Source organism: Maniola jurtina, chromosome 28 (assembly GCF_905333055.1).
Source record: "Maniola jurtina chromosome 28, ilManJurt1.1, whole genome shotgun sequence".
NCBI classification, from domain to species: domain Eukaryota; kingdom Metazoa; phylum Arthropoda; class Insecta; order Lepidoptera; family Nymphalidae; genus Maniola; species Maniola jurtina.
Window position 1 is genome coordinate 5,784,734 of NC_060056.1, and position 22,745 is coordinate 5,807,478.

The 22,745-nt window shown below is 37.5% G+C and overlaps 2 protein-coding genes across 4 annotated transcripts; one reads left to right on the plus strand and one right to left on the minus strand.

Moving 5' to 3' along the window:
- Positions 1-609, minus strand: LOC123879654 (U6 snRNA-associated Sm-like protein LSm4). The gene has a single exon (XM_045927480.1). It carries the CDS (start codon positions 481-483, stop codon positions 67-69), a length of 417 nt encoding a protein of 138 aa, XP_045783436.1. The 5' UTR covers positions 484-609; the 3' UTR covers positions 1-66.
- A 139-nt stretch (positions 610-748) lies between these two features.
- LOC123879649 (guanine nucleotide-binding protein-like 1) lies at positions 749-22,447 on the plus strand. Of its 3 annotated transcripts, none has more exons than XM_045927477.1 (13): positions 749-885; positions 1,807-1,909; positions 2,678-2,822; positions 3,785-3,932; positions 4,967-5,107; positions 6,139-6,349; positions 7,345-7,515; positions 8,091-8,293; positions 9,510-9,625; positions 9,921-10,055; positions 10,985-11,082; positions 12,080-12,324; positions 22,437-22,447. In XM_045927477.1, exons 2-12 carry the CDS (start codon positions 1,819-1,821, stop codon positions 12,298-12,300), a joined length of 1,680 nt encoding a protein of 559 aa, XP_045783433.1. In that variant the 5' UTR covers positions 749-885; positions 1,807-1,818; the 3' UTR covers positions 12,301-12,324; positions 22,437-22,447. The 3 variants fall into 3 exon arrangements, with proteins under 3 accessions (XP_045783433.1, XP_045783432.1, XP_045783431.1); XM_045927476.1 differs by lacking the exon at positions 22,437-22,447 and adding an exon at positions 12,698-13,004; XM_045927475.1 differs by lacking the exon at positions 22,437-22,447 and having other exon boundaries at positions 12,080-13,004.
- The last annotated feature ends 298 nt before the right edge of the window (positions 22,448-22,745 follow it).

Here is a 22,745-nt window from a genome sequence, read left to right on the forward strand (position 1 = left end):
TAAATACTTAGCCATACTTATAATTTACATAAAAAAGAACCTAATTTATTTAATGAAAAAAAAAAATCATTTCTTGTTTTTATTCTGTGGTCGACCCGCGTTCCCGCCGCCGCGTGATAAGGGCGCAGGCCTACCGCGGTTTCCAAACGCACCACGACTGCCTCCTCTACCAGACCTCATGTTTTGACCACCTCTACCCTTGTTCATCTCTCCACGACCTCTGGTTTTGACTTGGGTCTCTTCCTTCACCATATCGATAACTTCGTCAGGTATTCTAAGGTATTTGATCGTGCTGCCTCGTATATAGCACTCTGGCATCCTCCAGAACTTATCACCATCTCTCGAAGTGCAAATAACTTCTCGTAAGTTAATGTTCATCCAATTATCACAACTCACTAGATGCCCGTTGTATGTTTCGCCATTTTTCAACTCCACCAGCATAGGATGGTTTTGGGCCGTTCGTAACAACGATAATGGAAGCATTTTCTGTTAGTTTCGATTGAAATTTGCACAAAAACAGCGGTATTATTTAGAAAATCGGAAAATAATAAATTCAAGTTTATTTTTGTTTACTTGTCAGTTGTCAAATATTTGAGGTTATTACTTATGCCATTTTTCTAGAATGGTTTAACGGCTCTGGGTTCGTGCTTTTCTGAGCCTAGATTATACCATCCATAGACAATACCACAGACTACAGACCAAGGTTAGCATGATGACGGCAACCATCAGTCAATGTCAATGTCAAAATTGTTTTGAAAAAACAAGTGTTGATTTCTGCTTTGTAGATATTTCCAGAATTAATAACAATACCCCTAAGTTTAACTCTAAACTCAAGAGTGAAGATTTTCTATACTCCACTCCTGATTAACTTCATAAAATCTACGAGTAAGTGTTCCATTAGAAATCTTAATGATCACACTTTCACTACAAAATTAACCTATTTTTCGTGTGCTGTGCCCTTTGCTTTCTCTTTTCCCATGATTATCTCTGTTTGAGCCTTGTTTGAGCTGTTTAAATTAGTTTATTTTTTTAATAAAAATAGTGTATATTTTGATAATACCATGCTACGATTTGATTTTGCACTTTATCTGCATTAAAACCGGTAGAGCATGCGGCATGTACCAAAAACATTATAAAATACGTGTTTATTGAAGATCGTTTAAATGTTATTGTATTCCTACCCAGTCTCTTTATCCGTATATGATAAGGTACGTAAGGTACATAATATTATGCTGCCAACAAAAGATTATGTAAAAAAAAAGTAAATATAGTATCTAAAGTGAAGCTAATTTGGATCACATTTGTAGAGCGCTATCTCTTCTTCTCTCTTGTATATAGTATCTTCTGTCTTCTGAATTGCGATATTTCTACATCCAGACATTTTGCTTCTAGGGCATTTACTTTCATATCAATTTATAGTGCATTTCATGGAGAACAGTACCTATGGCGTTATCTTGGCTCACCTGTCTGTCCAAGTCATTGGCACCATATTTGCATAAGAAGATGCAGATTTTGTTTATTTTCATTTGATTTTCTTGAATGAATGAAATGAAAATCAAATGAAAATAATTAAAATCTGCGTTGTCCCATGCCAATGTGGTGCCAATGACCACCCAACAGACAGGAGAGCCAATATAACGCCATAGGTACTATTCGATGAAATGCACTATAGTAGTTGTGGCGTTATGGTGATACATTTTGTAATGTGGTCATTCTGATAGGCATCCATGAAATATTTCATAACCCTAAAAGAGTGAGACCCGACTCGCACTTGGCCGGTTTTTTTATAAAAACATTCTTTTTCAGGAAAACCCCAAGATGCCACAAGCTCGGCGCAAAACACCCTTCAGTGGAAAAGCTAAAAAACAGCAGCTCCAAGCCAAAAAGAATAAAACATTGATCATGAACAGTAAGTAGCATTTTTTTTTTTCTTTAAATCTGGCTTTACTCTGATTAGCCAATGTCAAGTTTGTGATATTTTCAAGTTATTGAATTTATACAAGTATGGACTCCGTCTGTGCCGGCGCCCGCCGACATACGCGCGGCGCCCCTTTAGAGCGCTTCCCAGTCAGTTCCACCACCAAAAAACACCAACTAACACAAAAACCAGCCACTCTTAACAAAAAAAAACTCTCCAAACAAGCACAGCACGCGCGCCAGCAAACGCCATGACAGACGAAGTCCAGTAGCATATTATAATGTAATTTTTTTTCATTTTTTTTTTTACTTTCACCTTTTTTTATGTAAATTTTTTCTTTTTTTTTTCACTTTCACTTTTTTTTTTAAATTAGCTTGTAATACACAAATTTCAAACCCCTATTCTACCTTTTTAGGGGTTGAATTTTCAATAAATATACAAGTGTAAATTAAAAATTTATAACATCGACAAGTGAAGGTTACAGTAACTAGAAAAGGGCTGATAACTTACAAATGGCTGAACCAATTTTCTTGGATTGTAGCTAAGAACACTCTCGGTCAAGCCACCTTTCAAACAAAGCTAAATTAAAATCGGTTCATTAGTTTAGGAGCTACGATGCCACAGACAGATACACAGATAAACATGTCAAACTTACAACACCCCTCTTTTTGGGTCAGGGGTTAAAAATGATAGGTGTAATACATTTGTATGAAGAAGTTAGTAAGAAGGGAAGAATTAAATGAATTTGTTTCATTCTAGCATCGTCTGGAACTAACTCCTACGACGTGGTGTCAGTCAACTACCAACCGAATCGTTCAAAGGGACGCGGGGATGCCAACCGGTATGCTCTCAAGTTCTACCGGGAGTCTGACGAAGAACTCCGGATGAAGAAGGAAGATGCATTGTAAGTTAATATATTTTTTAACCTCCGACCCAAAAAGAGGGGTGTTATAAGTTTGACGTGTGTATCTGTGTATCTGTGTGTCTGTGTATCTGTGTATCTGTCTGTGGAATCGTAGCGCCTAAACGAATGAACCGATTTTAATTTACTTTTTTTTGTTTGAAAGGTGGCTTGATCGAGAGTGTTCTTAGCTATAATCCAAAAATCTATATTTTCTAGTTATTGTAACCTTCACTTGTGGCCCCCCACAAGTGAAGGTTACAATAACTAGAAAATATTGTTGAAAATATATGTTGAAAATTTTTAATTTACACTTGTTTAAATTACTGATTCTGATGGCAACAAAATTTTAGAATATTTACATCTTTTTCTTACTGATGTAATAAGATTCACAGTTCGCACTAATATTTTAAAGGCGAAAGTTTGTATGTGTGTATGTGTTTTAGTTACTTTTTAACGCAAAAACTACAGAACAGATTTGGGTGAAATTTGGAATTTTGAAAAACCTAAATCCACGTGGACAAAGTCAAGGGCATTAGCTAGTTATTAAACAATCTTCCTAAAACGCTTAAAGAACAAATTAATGAAACAAATTACAAACACAAACTTAAAAAATATTTTTTGGAGCAACCTGTATAGTATGTAATATTCCAGTCATTGCAACCGGTTTCGCTGGCAGCGATGTTCACGACGTTACGCGTCGCGCTGCACATTGTTCTTACCTACCCACTAGATTAAGTACTATGTACCTACATTACCAATTTGTCATTATGCTGGTTTCTTTAATTTTATTTTTATTGTATAGCTATAATTAATAAACTCAGTGCCCGGTAAAACCAACTGTGGTTTTTGTGGCGCTGACTGTAACAAAAACTCTCTGTATATTTTTTATGTAAATAATAATTAAAAAAAAAAAATTAAAAAAAAAATAGTAAAAAATACTTCTATTCTATGTTTTGTTTCAGAAAGTCCTTAAATCCAGTGTCAGAGAAAGAGATGGAGATAGACCCAACAGATTTCTTCCCTAAGGAAATATCATTCCCCAAGAGACCACCTTGGGACTTCAGTATGACACCCGCACAGCTGGATGCCCAGGAACAGAAATATTTCAGGGTTTGTGCCTTTTTACCTGACTACGGCAAAGAAGGGTTATGATTTTAGCAGTCTATGTATGTATGTGTGTATGTATGTGGGTATGTATGTTTGTACCCAGACTCTGTGTGTTCCACCGTAGCGCCTAAACTACTCTTGTATCGAGTAGGATGTCAAATGAAAGAGGAAAAATTCTGAGTTCATAAATGTAAATGTACTACAACGTTAAAATATACCAAGCGATAGAAAAACAATTTTACTATAATATTTCAGCGATGATTTATTAAGACGATCAGACGATCGCAGTTGGGTTTTAGTTTTTAACTTTATCTTGTTTTTAACCCCCGACCCAAAAAGAGGGGTGTTATAAGTTTGACGTGTGTATCTGTGTATCTGTGTATCTGTCTGTGGCATCATAGCTCCAAAACTAATGAGCTGATTTTATTCTAGTTTTTTCTTGTTTGAAAGGTGGCTTGATCGAGAGTGTCATCATGATCAACCCATTTCCGCCCCACTACTGAGTACGGGTCTCCTCTCAGAATGAGAAGGGTTTAGGCCATAGTCTGCCACGCTGGCCCAATGCGGATTGGCAGACTTCACACACCTTTGAGAACATGGAGAACTCTCAGGCATGCAGGTTTCCTCACGATGTTTTCCTTCACCGTTAAAGCAAGTGATATTTAATTGCTTAAAACGCACATAACTGAAAAGTTAGTGGTGCGTGCCCGGGATCGAACCCCCGACCTCCGATTAGGAGGCGGACGTTCTAACCACTAGGCCATCACAGCTTTTTTTTTTTTTTTTTGATCGAGAGTGTGCTTAGCTATAATCCAAGAAAATCTGTTCAGCCGTTTGAAAGTTATCAGCTCTTTCCTAGTGACTGTAACCTTTGTCGGGGGTGTTATACATTTTTAATTTACACTTGTTTTTTAATTTTAAATTATCACCATCATCATCATTTAATCAATCATTTAATTTCTTAATATGAAATAAAATAAATATAAAATTCCAGGAATAATTTCATAATACGATATGAAACTAATATGAAATTCCAGGAATACATCCAAGCGCTCCAAGCCACGCCGCACTGGAAAGAAATGTCATATTTCGAGCTGAACCTGGAAACATGGCGGCAACTGTGGCGAGTGTTGGAAATGTGTGACATTCTGTTGCTTATCGTAGATGTTAGATATGCTGTGAGTATGTTTGCACTATTAACGGTAATTTTTAGGGTTCCTTACCTCAAAGGGAAAAAGGAACCCTTATAGGATCACTTTGTTGTCTGTCTGTCCGTCTGTCGTGTCTATCAAGAAAACTTATAGGGTACTTCCCGTTGACCTAGAATCATGAAATTCGGCAGTAGGTAGGTAGGCCAGCCAGGTAACCTCCCAGTGTGCCTGGATGCTGCTGGTCCCTTTTGGATGCGTCCGAGGGGGAGAGCAGTGTTCGGGCCGGTGCGCCCCGGTAACATGGCTAATAATTTCTCTTCGGAGATATTGTTGGCTATGGCTAATGACCTGGCAGGAGGGGAGATTTCTCCGCGTGTCCCTCTGACTAGCAGAGGGCACAGTGGACGAAGCGGAGGATGGGACGCGGGCGACGTGGGTGAGGGTCTGCCTTGGCAGACGTCGCTGGCTGGGTCGCGGTTGTTTGCTTCGGCCGTTCCCGTGACCCAGTCGCCAGGCGACGCGCAGTAGCGCCGCTGGGGTTTAGTGGGTATTCCGGTCGCCTCTCGGCCGGCGAGTCCCACATACCCTCCCTCAGCTGGCTGGCTGCCTCACGGCTGGCTGGCTAGCTTCCGGGGGGGATGCGTAAATGCATTCCCCAGTGTCAACAAAAAAAAAGGTAGGTAGGTCTTATAGCACAAGTAAAGGGAAAAATCTGAAAATCGTGAATTTGTGGTTACATCACAAAAAAATATTTAAATTCATGAACAAATAATCATTTCTAAACTTCCAAAGTAAGATTACTATACCAAGTGGGGTATCATATGAAAGGACTTTACCTCTACATTCTAAAACAGATTTTTACTTGGATTTTATGCATAATAGTTTTTAATTTATCATGCACAATGTCAAAAAAAAAATATCTTAGTAAGGAACCCTCTCTGTGCGCGAGTCTGACTCGCACTTGGCCGGTTTTTATATATTTAGATTCAGTCCACCTCTTTTACCTATTGAAGCATGATTCATGAGACATACTAACTCACTTTCTTCCTTCTCTTCAGGGCATGATGTTCCCACCCTCCCTCTACGAATACGTAGTGAATGAACAGAAGAAGAACATGATCCTCGTCCTTAACAAGATAGATTTGGTGCCGGCTTCGGTGGTGGCTGCGTGGAAGCAATACCTGGTTAATAGATGTCCTGAGCTGCGTGTGGTGTACTTCACTTCCTGTCCAGGGTACAACCTGGCTGGTGCCACGAGCGACAAAGCTGGTGAGTGGTCACCGCCAATATTTGTCAATATTCAGATACTTGGGTTTCGGCACTAAGAATGGGTAAGCAGTGCTTATGTGCCTCTATGAAGTGGTTTGAGCTGGATAGATACTCAAGAATAGGTAAGCAGTGCTTGTTTGCCTCTATGGAGTTTTTTGAGCTGGACAGACTGTCTAGTAAAACTTTATTATTTACTTACTACTGAGTTTTATTTACTTACTAGCTGATGCCCGCGACTTCGTTCGCGTGGATGTAGGTTTTTAAAAATCCTGTGGGAACTCTTTGATTTTCCGGGATAAAAAGTAGCCTATGTGCTAATCCAGGGTATAATCTATCTCCATTCCAAATTTAAACCGTCCAGTAGTTTTTGCGTGAAGGAGTAACAAACATACACATACACATACATACACACAAACTTTCACCTTTATAATATTAGTGTGATAGTACCTACTTTATTTACTTTGAGTACTTCATTTACTGTATGTTATCTAATTTGAGTACTTTATTTCTTTACAATGCATCATATTGTTTATGAAATCTTTGAAAAGAGCAACCGCCGAGTTTATTGCTGGGTCTTCTCGGTAGTTAAAGCATTCTGAACCAATAGTAAAAATGCATTTGACAATTCAAAAGTACTTGTAAAAGTTTGATTTAATAAAACATATTTTTATTTATTTATCATTTATTTAGAGTACCTACTTTATTTACTTATTGGACCTTATTTAATTTGAGCACTTTATTTCTTTAGAATCCTTTATTTATTCACTAGCTGATACCCGCGACTTCGTTCGCATGGATGTAGGTTTTTTTAAATTCCTGTGGTAACTCTTTGATTTTCCGGGATAAAAAGTAGCCTATGTGCTAATCCAGGATATCATCTATCTCCATTCCAAATTTCAGCCCAATCCGTCTGGTAGTTTTTGCGTGAAGGAGTAACAAACATGCACACACATATAAAATATTAGTGTGACACTACTTTATTTACGTATTGCCAGGTCTCAATGTGCGCCGGCGCAAGGGTCGACAGCGTATGTGCGCAGAGGGCGCCACAAAAATTCTAGAAGCTTGCAAAGACATCGTCAGCGGGGAAGTGGACTTGTCTTCTTGGGAAAAGAAGATAAAAGAAGAAACCAATGTGGAGTTTGAAGATGATGAGACTGAAGTTGGTAAGTGGAGGTATATTACTTAAGATTGGAGTGAAAGTGAATGAAAGTGGAAGTGAATGAATGATGATATTTCGAGTGAACAAGAGGTGAAATGATGAATTTCAATAAGTGAGTGAGTGAACGATAATTAAATGAGTGATTGAAATAATGTCTAAATTAAAAAATAAAAGACACGACTGCCAAAAACGATCTAAAAAGTTATAAAAAAAAACACATGTGAAGATGGTGAGATACATCTGTTTTTTTTTTCGATTATAGCCAGTGTCACAGTTAATAATAAAAATTTCAAAATGGCCACCATGAGAATAAAAAATAAATAAAGTGTTATTTTTTGTACGGTACAGAACCGTTTTTTTTTTAAGAATATTAGCCATGCTAATCATGACTAGTACTCCCCTTTCCCCTCCAATTAAGTGTCAAGCTTGTGCCAGGAGTGGGTACGACAATAGTGCAACGGGTGGGGTTTGAACCGCCGACCTATCGGAATTCAGTCCGCTCCTCAACCGTTGAGCTATCGAGGCTCCTAAGGCTTTTTGTTTGTGATGCGTTTTCTAAGGTTTCATATTTTGTTGTAGGTGAGACCATTCTAGAAAAATCAGACACAACATTCTACACGCATGAAAGATACAAGAATGGCATACTTACAATAGGATGTGTAGGTCAACCGAATGTTGGCAAATCTTCACTCATGAACGCCATAATGGGGAAGAAAGTCGTATCTGTATCAAAGACTCCTGGACACACTAAACACTTCCAGACTATATTCTTAACTCCAGAGGTAAGCACAGGTAACTTCTATTTTCACAGGTAATTTCTATTTTCTTAAACGCTGTAATTTTAACGCATCAAGTGAGTTCAGTGGCCATATGGTTACTATGGTATGGTGGCCATTCCAGAGGTAAGGACAGGTAACTTCAATTTTTACAGGCAATTTCTGTTTCCTAAAGAAAATGCTGTTATTTTGACGCTCTTAATGAGTTTGGTGCCCGCAGATAACATTCAGTGTTCACAGGTAACGTTTTTTGCATAGGTAATGGTTATTTTGACAGGTAACCACTATTTGATACTTTACGACGTACCGCAAAATGAGGACCGAATTAACTTAGGACACTGCATAGAGCTATGAGTATATCTGCCATGCATCACTTACCATCGGATGTTATTGATAAATGCTTACTTGTAATGGAATATACTTATAAAAGGCGTAGTACAATCAAATGTTGGCAAATCCTCACTCCTGGACACACTAAACACTTCCAGACTATATTTTTAACACCAGAGGTAAGGACAGGTAACTTCTATTTTCACAGGTAATTTCTATTTCCTAAGGGAAATCCTGTAATTTTGACGCACCAAGTGAGTTCAGTGGCCATATGTATCGTTAATAAGTAAGTTCTGTTTAGCTTAGTGATAACCTAGTGGTTAGAACGTCCGGCTTCTAATCGGAAGTCGGGGGTTCGATACCGGGCGCGGATCTCTGACTTATCAGTTATGTGCATTTTTAATCCCTGAGCCAAAAAGAGGGGTGATATAAGTTTGGCATGTGTATCTGTGTATCTGTCTGTGGCATCGTAGCTCCTAAACTAATGAACTGATTTTAACTTAGTTTTTTTATTTGAAAGGTGGCTTGATCGAGAGTGTTCTTAGCTATAATCCAAGACAATCGGTTCAGCCGTTTGAAAGTTATCAGCTCTTTTCTTGTCATTACTGTAACCTTCACTTGTCGGGGGTGTTATAAATTTTTAATTTAACTACACTTGTTAAGAAATTAAATATCACTTGCTTTTAATGGTGAAGGAAAACATCGTGAGAAAACCTGCATGCCTGAGAGTTCTCAAAGGTGTGTGAAGTCTGCCAATCCGCATTGGGCCAGCGTGGCAGACTATGTCCTAAACCCTTCTCACTCTTAGAAGAGACGCGTGCTCAATAGTGGGCTGGCAATGGGTTAACCATGTATTGTATCAAACACGCTGTATACGTATTTTTGTCCGTAGGTGCGTCTGTGTGATTGCCCGGGTCTGGTGTTCCCATCCAAGGTGCCGCGTCCCATACAAATACTTATGGGATCGTACCCCATAGCCCAACTGAGAGAGCCTTATACCACCATACGGTAAGCATTTGTGACCTTTAAGACAATTTTGAATAGAATAGAATAGAAATATTTTATTCTAATAAACTTTCACAAGTACTTTAGAATCGTCAAATGTATCTGCCACTGGTCCGGAATGCCTTTCCTACCGAGAAGAACCGGCAAGAAACTCGTCTGTTTGACGATTCAAAAGCACTTGTAAAAGTTTAATTGAATAAAAATATTTTGAATTTGAATTTAACCTCCCTAACAGGAGCCGGACCTAACCACTAGGCTATCACGGCTCTCCTGTAGATAATTAACTTTTATTTTGCAGATATTTAGCAGAAAGGTTGGACTTGCCACGTTTGCTAAGGATGGATCATCCAGAAAACGATGACACGTGGTCTCCTAGAGATATATGTGATGGCTGGGCCAAGAAACGTGGCTACCTCACCGCCAAGGCAGCTAGGTAAGTTCTGAATGAATTAATGAATCAGTGAAAGATTGAGCGAATGAAAATATGATTTGGTGAAAGAGTGATTCAATGGTTCATTGGATGAGTGTATGTATGTGACAGAGAAAGGTTTAATGTGTGATTCAGTGAATGAGTCAGAAATTGAGTGAATGAATGAAATCTGCAAACGTTGACAGTTTCTTAGGGATATCTGTGATGGCTGGGCCAAGAAACATGGCTACCTCACAGCTAAGACAGCTAGGTGAGTTCTGAATGAATTAATGAATCAGTGAAAGATTGAGTGAATGAAAGAGATAGTGAGCGAATGAAAATATGATTTGGTGAAAGAGTGATTCAATGGTTCATTGGATGAGTGTATGTATGTGACAGAGAAAGGTTTAATGTGTGATTCAGTGAATGAGTCAGAAATTGAGTGAATGAATGAAATTTGCAAACGTTGACAGTTTCTTAGGGATATCTGTGATGGCTGGGCCAAGAAACATGGCTACCTCACAGCTAAGACAACTAGGTGACTTCTGAATAAATGAGTCACTGCATCAGTGAATGAGTGAGTGAACGAAAGAGACAGTGAACGAATGAATGTATGATTTGGTGAAAGAGTGATTTAATGGTTCATTGAATAAGATAATGTATGTCACGGAAAAACATTGATTTGAAGTTTCGCATGAACTTGTATGACAAAAAGATAATATAAAAATGAAACTTGTAGGCTCTTCTCAGATCTGGGCGCATTTGGAACCCTCGTAGCTTTAGTTTTAAGTTTACGTAATTGTCACCACTATGTTATCATCTTACAAATCTAACAATTCAGACGATCAAAAGGCGTACAGTACCTACTTTGAATTAACGATGTTGATTTTGAAAACATTTTCTAAATTGAATTAATTTTAATCTACTAATTTTTTCTATTTTTATTTAATTAGGCTGGATACATACAGAGCAGCTAACAGCATACTGAGGATGGCGCTGGACGGAAAAATATGTCTTTGGTTGCGACCTCCCAACTTTACACAAGAAAGAGGTGCGTATTTACGGTCTCAAAATCAAACCAGATGCATTACAGCCTACTAGAGGATGCCCGCGGCTTCGTCTACGAGGTTTTTTTAGTCCCGTAGCCTATGTCCTTCCCCGGGATGTATCCTAAGTCTGTATCAAGTTTCATTAAAATCGGTTCAGCGGTTGGGCCGTGAAAACGTAGCAGACAGATAGACACACTTTCGCATTTATAATATTAAAGTACGGATTTTTTAATCCCAGAGACTAAAATGACAACTTCAAATGTCAAACTTAAAAAAATCCATACTAATATTACAAATGCGAAAGTGTGTCTGTCTGTCTGCTACGTTTTCACAGCCCAACCGCTGAACCGATTTGAATGAAATTTGCTACAGACATGGGATACATCCCAGGGAAGGACATAGGCTACTTTTTATCCCGGAAAATCAAAGAGTTCCCACGGGATTTTAAAAAACCGGAATCCACGCGGGCGAAGCCGCGGGTATCCTCTAGTAGTTAATAAAATAATATTTAGTGCATAGCGAGTGAAATAAACATACAAAAGGTGTAATTACGAGATTAAAAAATAGCACTAATAACATATTATTTGAAAGACTTAAAGAATTTTTAGAATAACCGACCCCTAACATGAATTATTGACCCCTACAAAAACCGAACAAAGAACTACTACAAGTGTAAATTAAAAATTTATAACGCCCCTAACAAGTGAAGGTTACAGTAACTAGAAAAGAGATGATAACTTTCAAACGGCTGAACCAATTTTCTTGAATTATAGCTAAGAACACTCTCGATCAAGCCACCTTTAAAAAAAAAAAACTAAATTAAAATCGGTTCATTAGTTTAGGACCTACGATGCCACAGACAGATACACAGATACACCGATACACAGATACACAGATACACCGATACACAGATACACACGTCAACCTTATAACACCCCTCTTTTTGGGTCGGGGGTTAAAAACCAATATAACTACCTAACTTTCTCCTTTTTTGCACAGAGAAATTCGAAACCTGTGAAGAAATCAAATACGTCAAATGGGTGCAAGCTCTCACCAAGGATGAAGACATTCCATCATCATCTATTCCATCATCAGACACGGATGATAGGTCGGCCGATGATGACAGCTCGGCTGATGAGAGTGATAATGATGAAGATGATGATAGTGATGATCGCACCGAGATCGTGAACAAATTCGCCGCATTGGCTGGTGATGAGTAGTTTTATTTGGTGATGATCAATTGGGTATATTCCTACTTTTGAATCTGATAAATATTATTACTTTATTATAAACTAGGATAGAAATAATGACGTACGCTGGAAAAAATATTAAAATCCAACAAAGATTTACAAAGTTACAGGCATTTTAATTTTGGAGTGGGAGGGTCTTCTATCCCTTTCTCGCAAAACGAAAATTTGTATGAAACCGCACGAAGCTACTACGGCATTAGTAAGGTGTGACGTCAAAATTCTATATCGCTATCTCTGTCTAATGCTTAAATGCTTATAACTTATTTGTTATTTGATCGATTTAATTAGTTTTTCAGTTTACGTCATTATTTTTATCCTAGTTTATAATAAAGTAACAAAAAAATTGGAGTAAAATACCCAATTTTAGTTTTCTTTTTTCGCATTTCAAATCTGGTTTATGTATTGACGAGACATAATTTCGTCGTCATTTCAAGCAATAGAGGTTCAATTGCTAGGCAAGAGTCCAGTTTCCATAGAACACGGTTCGCTTGAGGTCCCCCATCGCGATAGTGTGGGGTTTTCCAATGCTGCGTTTTTCAGTGCAGGGTCGCCATTATAACAATTTGGGACCCCCAACATAGTATCAGTACTTCTATTGTAATTTACGCTTAATTTAATGTTCCAATGTTAACTATTTATCGTAATTATTATTTTAAAATAAATGTTTACGCTTATAAAATCTTGTGGTTTTTCTTTTTCCTATGTATTTTTCATTATTATTATACACTAAAGAAGTTATGGCGAGTTCATCATCAGACAAGGATGCTAGGTCGGCAGATGATGACAGCTTGGCTGATGAGAGTGATGATGATGATAGTGATGATCGCACCGAGATCGTCAACAAATTCGCCGCTTTGGCTGGTGATGAATCATCGCCAATCAAAAACAAAAGTTCGTCACTAAGAAAAAACCGGCCAAGTGCGAGTCAGACTCGCGCACTGAGGGTTCCGTACTCAGGTATTTTTTCCAACATTTAAATTCAATTTTCAAAGTAAGATAACTATACCAAGTGGGGTATCATATGAAAGGGCTTTACCTGTAGATTCTTAAACATATTTTTATGCATAATAGTTTTTGATTTAGTTATCGTGCAAAATCTCGGAAAAAACCCGAGTATGGAACCCTCGGTGCGCGAGTCTGACTTGCACTTGGCCGGTTTTCTGTATAGGGCTGCGATTCTAACAATTTGGGAAACCAAAACCTATCTTTGTAAATAACGGTTAAATTAATGCAACTATTTATCGTTATTACTATTATGTTTACGCTTAGGTAGTTAGTTGGTTTTTAATTTTTCCTAAGTACATTTTTCATTAGCTGATGCCCGCGATTTCATCCGTGTGGACTAGGTACACTAATTCCAAACCCCTATTTCACCCCCTTTAGGGTTTGAATTTTCAAAAATTCTTTCTACTTCATCACACTAATATTATAAAGGCGAAAGTTTGTATGTGTGTGTGTGTATGTTTGTTACTCCTTCACGCAAAAACCACTGGACGGATTTGGCTGAAATTAGGAATGGAGATAGATAATATCCTGGATTAGCACATAGGCTACTTTTTATCTCGGGAAATCAAACAGTTCCCACGGGATCTTTAAAAACCTAAATGCATGCGGACGAAATCGCGGGCAACCTCTAGTATGTTTATAATAGCTATTTGCCTGCAAAATTTCAGCCCGATCCGTCCAGTAGTTTGAGCTGATTGATAGATCAGTCCTTGATCAGTCAGTCAGTCACTTTTACCCGACTGCGGCAAAGCCAAAAGGGAGGGTTATAATTTTAGCAGTCTATGTATGTATCTCCTTATTATATACATAGTCAGATGAATAAATCCAACAAAGTTTTGAGAGATAAATCTTTGAAAACGGGTAAGGGTAATCCCAGATGAAGATAGGTAGGTATATATATGCTTTGAGTTTAACAATAGGACATCTGCGAGTGATGTTCTTTGATTTAGATGTGGGTGCGGACCTTTATCTACTTATATTCTATAGGTACCTCCTAACTTTGTTAGTCGGTTTAGTAAGTACTAGCTGATGCCCGCGACTTCGTTCGCGTGGATGTAGGTTTTTTAAAATTCCCGTGGGAACTCTTTGATTTTCCGGGATAAAAAGTAGCCTATACGCTAATCCAGGGTATAATCTATCTCCATTCTAAATTTCAGCCCAATCCGTCCAGTAGTTTTTGCGTGAAGGAGTAACAAACATACACACACACACACATACAAACTTTCTCCTTTATAATATTAGTGTGAAGTAGTTTTGTGTGGAATGTTTAATAGTAGGTAGGTATTTTTTACTAGCTGATGCCCGCGATTTCATCCGCGTGGACTCGGTACACTAATTCCACACCCCTATTTTACCTCCATAGGGGTTGAATTTTCAAAAATTCTTTCTAATCCATACTTCCCCATACTAATATTATAAATGTAGTAGGTATGTTTGTTTCTTTTTCGTGGTTCCGTACCTCAAAAGGTAAAAAGGAACTCTTGGATCACTTCGTTGTCACATGTCTCATTTTGTTTCTAATTATTTTTAACCCCCGACCCAAAAAGAGGGGTGTTATAAGTTTGATGTGTGTATCTGTGTGTCTGTGTATCTGTGTGTCTGTGTATCTGTGTGTCTGTGTATCTGTGTATCTGTCTGTGGCACCGTAGCGCCTAAACTAATGAACCGATTTGAATTTAGTTTTTTTTGTTTGAAAGGTGGCTTGATCGAGAGTGTTCTTAGCTATAATCCAAGAAAATCGGTTCAGCCGTTTAAAAGCTCTTTTCTAGTTACTGCAACCTTCACTTGTCGGGGGTGTCATGAATTTTTAATTTACACTTGTCACTACACTTCTTATTTCTTTACTTGTGCTATAAGACCTATGTACCTATCTGCCAAATTTCATGATTCTAGATCAACGGAAAGTACCCTATAGGTTTTCTTTAGACACGACAGACGGACAGACAGACAACAAAGTTATCCTATAGGGGTCCGTTTTCCTTTTGAAGTACGGAACCCTAATAACATAGGTAGGCATATTTTCATAATATCTCTACTAACTAGTTAAGAGTACCTAATTTCGAAGACATTTAAAAAATCCCTTTTATAAAATACCTATCTCAAAAACATCAAATACAAGTGTAAATTAAAAATTTATAACACCCCCGACAAGTGAAGGTTACAGTAACTAGAAAAGAGCTGATAACTTTCAAACGGCTGAACCGATTTTCTTGGATTATAGCTAAGAACACTCTCGATCAAGCCACCTTTCAAACAAAAAAAACTAAATTAAAATCAGTTCATTAGTTTAGGAGCTACGATGCCACAGACAGATACACAGATACACAGATACACATGTCAAACTTATAACACCCCTCTTTTTGGGTCGGGGGTTAAAAACATCAAATAAAAGACATTTGGAAGGTAAAAATGTCATAATACGAACCCTAACCAGTAAAGTTAGATTTACCTTAACCCTTACACAAGTACGCAATAACCGAGATGGGGTCATTTGGACCCTGCGATCCCATAAACTAGAGCCGGACTGTAACGGGTTGGGGCTGTTTAGACCTGACGACACCATTGCAATACGATATTTTTAACCCCCGACCCAAAAAGAGGGGTGTTATAAGTTTGACGTGTGTATCTGTGTATCTGTCTGTGGCATCGTAGCTCCTAAACTATTGAACCGATTTTAATTCAGTTTTTTTTTGTTTGAAAGGTGGCTTGATCGAGAGTGTTCTTAGCTATAATCCAAAAAATTCGGTTCAGCCGTTTGAAAGTTATCAGCTCTAAATACTAGTTACTGTAACCTTCACTTGTGGGGGGTGTTATAAATTTTTAATTTACACTTGTAAGTTAACAATAATATTATGAGTAAAATGTGAAGTACAAAGTCACACGCAGCAAGTTGAAATTCAAAAAAATTAAAAACATGATCTACAAAAAAAAAACTTTAATAAACTTAGTATCGGGACTTGTGTTATTATAAACTAGCCGATGCCCGCGACTTCGTTCGCGTGGATTTAGGTTTTTGAAATCCCGTGGGAACTCTTTGAATTTCCGGGATGAAAGTAGCTTATGTGATAATCCAAGGTATAGTCTATCTCCATTCCAAATTCCAGCCAAATTCTTCCAGTAGTTTTTGCGTGAAGGAGAAACAAACATACACACACATACACACACACAAACTTTTGCCTTTATATTATTAGTGTGATTATTAATTAAAATTTTCATATAACAGCACGCATTAGTATTCATATCGTAAAGTATAAATGCATATAAGATTAGGTTTAAACTTAATCAAGGCAAACGATTTTGGTTTGAAGTAAATTTGAAGTTAGGATAGGATCCATGAAATTCAGAAGGCACTTACCTACACTAACTACCGTATAATAACGGTATCACACTATCACACTAATATTATAAAGGCGAAAGTTTGTATGTGTGTGTGTGTGTATGTTTGTTACTCCTTCACGCAAAAACTACAGGACGGATTTGGCTGAAATTCGGAATGGAGAAAGATAATATCCTGGATTAGCACATAGGCTACTTTTTATCCCGGAAAACCAAAGAGTTCCCACGGGATTTCGAAAAACCTAAATCCACGCGGACGAAGTCGCGGGCGTCAGCTAGTATATAATATGTCCCCATTCAAAGATCTGCGCGAGTGATATTATTAGGCTACAAGTGTAAATGAAAAATTTATAACACCCCCGACAAGTGAAGGTTACAGTAACTAGAAATATTTAATAGTAAAAAATAATTTTTTCTCAACTAATTATAAAAAAAAGGTTAAAATGAGGGATAATCCTAGAACAAATAGGAAGGTGAGATTTTCAATGCCAAAAATCTACAACTACTATGGTAAAAGAATAAGCGCATATATAGTACCCAAATTATATAATGCAATCGGCTGGGCTGAGGAGGACAGAGATGGGCTCAGTGAGAAGAGGTTAAAGAAACACCTACTTAGGGACTCCCTAACGGAGTAGGTCCATGCTTCATAAAATTAGTAATTTGTGTTTTGTGTTTTCTTTTGATTTGTATAGTAATGTGTTTTTGTTTGTTTAGTAAAGAAGTTAGGTTTAAATAAATATTTACGCGTAGTAAGTTATTATAAGTATAGATTAAGGTGTATGGATAAGTTAGTTAATATGTACGATAAAAAAAAAAGTTGAAAAAACTATAACCCGACTACGGAAAAAATAAGACAACTTGAACCCGACTTGGTACAAGTAAAATAAACTAAAAAGAAAGAAACAAGATTGTGCTTAGTGCTATCATCGTCTTGATTGAGATTCAACACAAAGGCCGTGGTCGTGCGTTGTCGACAGCGTATTTCTTATCCTTGATTGACGGAATTCCCAGTGATTTTATTTGTCTACCAAATTAGAATATTTTCTTTTTGCTGTCGACAACGCACGACCACGGCCTTTGTGTTGAATCTCAATCAAGACGATGATAGCACTAAGCACAATCTTGTTTCTTTCTTTTTAGTTTATTTTACTTGTACCAAGTCGGGTTCAAGTTGTCTTATTTTTTCCGTAGTCGGGTTATAGTTTTTTCAACTTTTTTTTATTTGAAACTTTTCCGTTTTAATAAGTCTATAATGCGACGATTAACCGAGGTCTCGTAAATAGCCAATAGGTGGCGCTGCTGTATGAAAAATAATAAAATTATAATAAAATGGGATTTCTGTCGCTTGGTATATTTTAATGATAACTATATACTATATATTTAAATAATAAAAAGAATAATCAATTAATCAGTTCATCGCGCACGGTCGCACCGTGTGCATCAATCGTACTTGCACTAACTTATTTTACAACTCGTTTTTAATGATTTTAATGTGTTTTAATGGTAGTTCTCAAGTATTGTGCATGTGAAAGTATTTCAAATGTTTTTTGGAGACCTTTCGTACACTATTTCAAATAAAACCTTTAAATAAAGTGAGCTAATTCAACATATTTTAATATAATTCATTAATTACGCACGGCGTGTGAGGTAGCTAACGCGTGTACCGGACCGGTCTAGTGGGAGGAGTCTTGTTGATTAAGGACGTGCCAAAGACGACGCGTGAGCGGCGATCCGGTTCTTTTCGGAAGGAAGTGTAATAGTATAGCTAAACTGAAATGTCGTCTAACAATACAAATAAATGTTCTGCGTGTGGAAATAAGGCGGTAAGGAAGACCTCATTAACGTGTGCTGATTGTAGTGATTACTTTCACTTCTTATGTCTTGGCATTGATGAAGAACAGTCGGCAAGCCTAACAAATCAATATAAAGCCACGTGGCGATGCCCCAACTGCATCTGTCGGCAAAAAAAGGGAGGCGACAACAGTAATACTCCTGTGCGCAGTCCACAGATTTCCACCGCTGCTAAAACATTGGATGACATCAGTACCGCATCGAGTCATGCTATCTCTAACCGAGAGGGCCAAAACATTATGCTTGGCGACAATTCCTTGGAAACGATGATCGACGACATCAAGAGGTCTGTCATTGAGGCGGTCCAAAGCACACTTCGGAACATGCTCGATTCTAAATTTAGTGAGCTAACTAAACAAATAAGTGAATTGTCCGCGTCAGTGTCATTTTTCTCAACAAAGTATGATGAAATTACCAAAAGATTAGAAGTACGCGATAAGGAGGTAACCGAATTGAGTGCAAGGAATAAATCACTTGAAGCCACGGTAAAGGACCTTACGCATCGTGTCGGTACTATGGAACAATATTCTCGAGAATGTAATATTGAAATTAATGGTCTGCCGGAGCACAAAGCTGAAAATCTGGCTCAAACGGTGATCCAGATTGGAAAAGCTGTCTCTGTTACTGTTGACGACTGCGAGGTTATGTCATGCTTTCGCGTGGCAAAAAGGGACAATAAGAATGATCGCCCACGCACAGTTATTGTTAAACTTCGCAGCACCAGATGCCGAGACACTCTTCTAGCGGCATATTACAAATATAATAGAATGAATCGTACGGACAGACTATCAACACAGGCAATAGGTATTGGAGGCGATAAAGCTCCTATATACCTCTCAGAGCATCTATCACCATCTAATAAACTGCTACTTGCGGAGACAAAAAAGAAGGCTAAAGAAGCTATGTATACATTTGTATGGGTCCGCAATGGCAAGATCTATGTTAGAAAGGACGAAAACTCCAGCGCAAAGATAATAAACAATAGTGATGATGTCCAGTTCAAACTCAAGTGATCATCACACATCGGTTTTACATTGGTCAAGACAAATCAAATTCACAATATACTATCAAAACATACGAGGGATGAGGACAAAAACCTCCGAAATCTATCAGAACATTTTAAAAAGTAACTACAATGCCATCGCTTTGACTGAAACATGGCTGAAACCTGAAGTTTTTTCATCTGAATTTATAGATGAAAGATATACAGTTTACAGGCGTGATCGTAGCTCAGTGATTAAATCCGATGGTGGCGGCGTTTTGTTGGCGATTGATGGTCGTATAAAATCTTTTCGTATGCAGCAATGGGAAAGTGAAGGCGAGGACCTATGGGTGGTAATTGAACTCAAAATAGGTAAGATAAAACGAAATATTGGTGTTTGTTGCGTATATATGCCTCCGCCTGCAAATGCCCAAAATCTGCAACAATTTTTAAATAATACCACTTCTGTTTTGAGTGAGGTAGACGATGTTATTATACTAGGTGATTTCAATCTTGGCTTCATTTCATGGAATAAAAATAAGTCGTACTCATTCGCTGAACCAAGTAACTATAACTGTAACTTAGGGTATGCTCTAGTTGATTATTTACCTCTAAACAATCTTTATCAATTTAATACCATTGCTGGATCCCAGGGCAGAGTGTTGGATTTAATTTTGAGCTCATTATTAGATTTATCTGTAAGCAACTCATCCGAAATTTTAAGTAAAATTGACCAACTACATCCTCCCCTGGAAGTAAAGATTTGTTCTGAGTTAGTTAGCAATAATGCAGTGAAAAGTAAACCTCGTTCGGACTTCAATTTTTACAAGGCTGACTACTCCAAAATAAAACTTTCCCTGCAAGGTATTAATTGGTACGAATTGTTGGCACCAAAAATGTCCACTGATGAGATGGTATCAATTTTTTATAGTAAATTGGCAAACCTATTTGATCTTTTTGTACCCAAGCATCATCCGCGACCTGCCTCCGTACCATTATGGTTTAGCACTCAGCTCAGGAGATTATTAGCTGAGAAGAATAAGCTGCGATCAAAGTTCCGGGTTCATGGCAATCCCCGCGATAAATTAGAATTTGAAATATTGCGTAGTCGCTGTCACTCACTGTTTAAAACCTGCTATAATCAATATAATAAAAATACAGAGGATAGCATTAAACTTAATCCTAAAGCTTTCTGGGGATATGTAAAGAATAAGCGTAAAGGAGCCACCATACCGGGACGAATGTATTATGGGGATCTCATCGCTACTGAAGGGACTGAAATCGCCAATTTATTTGCTGATCACTTTGAGTCAGTGTTTCTAAAAAGTACTGGTAGCACTGTTTATGATACCACAACAAAAGTGACCGTCAATGATGTCCTAACGAAAATTAAGTTTACTGAAACTATGATATTAAAAAAATTGAATCTACTGAACATTAACAAGGCTTCTGGTCCTGATGGTATACCAGGTATATTTATCAAAAAATGTGCTCGTGAACTTTGCTGGCCACTAAAAACAATATTCAATCGATCTCTTGAAACGGGTGTTTTTCCCTGTATATGGAAGAGAGTACGTGTAGTTCCAATTCATAAAAAGGATGATAACAGTAATGTTCGTAATTACAGACCTATATCTTTGTTGTCCATCTTTGCTAAAATCTTTGAATCACTAGTTTGTCCAATAATAACCGCTCATACAAAAACTAAGATTAGTCCTAAGCAGCACGGGTTTCAAAACAAAAAATCAGTCATTAGTAATTTGTTATCATATGTCAATTATATAGCAAAACACATGGATGATGGAACTGAAATCGATTCTGTATATACTGATTTTACCAGTGCTTTTGATAAGGTTCATCATGGAATTTTATTACATAAACTATCCCATGTGTATGGAGTATGTGGCAATTTATTGTCTTGGCTAGACTCGTACTTAAAGGATAGGGTTCAAGTTGTAGCTGTCAAGGGATATGAGTCAAGGCCTTATAAGGCGGGGTCCGGGGTGCCTCAAGGATCACATCTTGGCCCAATACTGTTTGTTCTGTTTATTAATGATATTGTTGATTGTGTGATTAACAGTGAATGCCTCCTTTTTGCTGACGACATGAAAATATTTAGGACCATTAACAATTTACAAGATACATTTTTGCTTCAAGAGGATCTAAATAGAATACAGGCGTGGTGTGAGCGCAACAGAATGGTAATCAACGCCTCAAAATGTTACTTTATTAAATTTACTAGGAAAAAAAAACAAATTTCTTCCGACTACACCATCAATTGTGAGCATGTGATTCGAACTAATCTTATTAGAGATCTGGGCGTAATGATGGATAAAAAATTAAGCTTTACACAGCACTATGATAATATGGTTTTGAGAACATCCAAAACTGTAGGTTTTCTAAAGCGAACTTGCAAAGAATTTCGTCTATCACGTACTAAAATTATTCTATTTAATGCCTATGTAAGGAGCACTTTGGAGTATGGTAGTGTAATATGGAACCCTTACCATGACTGTCACAAATCTAGAATAGAACGGATACAGCGATCATTTACCCGTTATCTATCATATAAAAACATCCGTGTTCCTAAACGCAGCACATATGAAGAGAGGCTAAAACTTTTTAGAATGAACAGTCTGGTTGATCGTAGGTATAAACTTGACCTATGTGTACTGCACAAAATCCTAAATGGACAGCTCTGGTGCTCGGACATTTTGGAACAAATAAAAATAAAAATCCCTCGCCTTGATGTAAGAATACGCGAAAAACGTCTCTTTCATGTTTCATATATTCGGACCTTATCGTGTAGCTACTCACCTGTTCCTCGCATGCTTAAATGCTATAATGACGTATGTGTGTCAGGCGCTAGTGATGTGGACATTTTTCACGACAAATTAAACAAATTTAAAAAGAGAATAGTTTTAATTAGTGATCATTGATAGTGGATATTTTTGTGTTTTTTTAGTTTAACTTTCCATTGTTTTAAAAATATATACATATACTAAGAATTTGTACTTTAGGTTAGTGTTAGATTAGTTTTATTATAAAGTACCTATACACCTGTAATTGACAACCATACTGATGTTATTTTTGTAAATTTTTTTAGTCTTATTTGTATGGAAGTTGTTGGTGTAATAATAAATAAAAAAAAAAAAAAAAAAATAGGGTGCAAGAACTGTGTGAGCTATGCGTTGTAAGCAGCTAGTGGCGCCATCGGTTATGTCTAATCGAAACGAAT

What these genes read in the sequence shown, in the direction of transcription:
- LOC123879649 (XM_045927477.1), top strand. Translation starts at nt 1,819, where the DNA reads ATGCCACAAGCTCGGCGCAAAACACCCTTCAGTGGAAAAGCTAAAAAA. An exon ending in TAAAACATTGATCATGAACA is followed by an intron (nt 1,910 to 2,677) that starts GTAAGTAGCATT and finishes GTTTCATTCTAG; the next exon opens with CATCGTCTGGAACTAACTCC. An exon ending in GAGCCTTATACCACCATACG is followed by an intron (nt 9,626 to 9,920) that starts GTAAGCATTTGT and finishes TTTATTTTGCAG; the next exon opens with ATATTTAGCAGAAAGGTTGG.
- LOC123879654 (XM_045927480.1), bottom strand. Translation starts at nt 483, where the DNA reads ATGCTTCCATTATCGTTGTTACGAACGGCCCAAAACCATCCTATGCTG.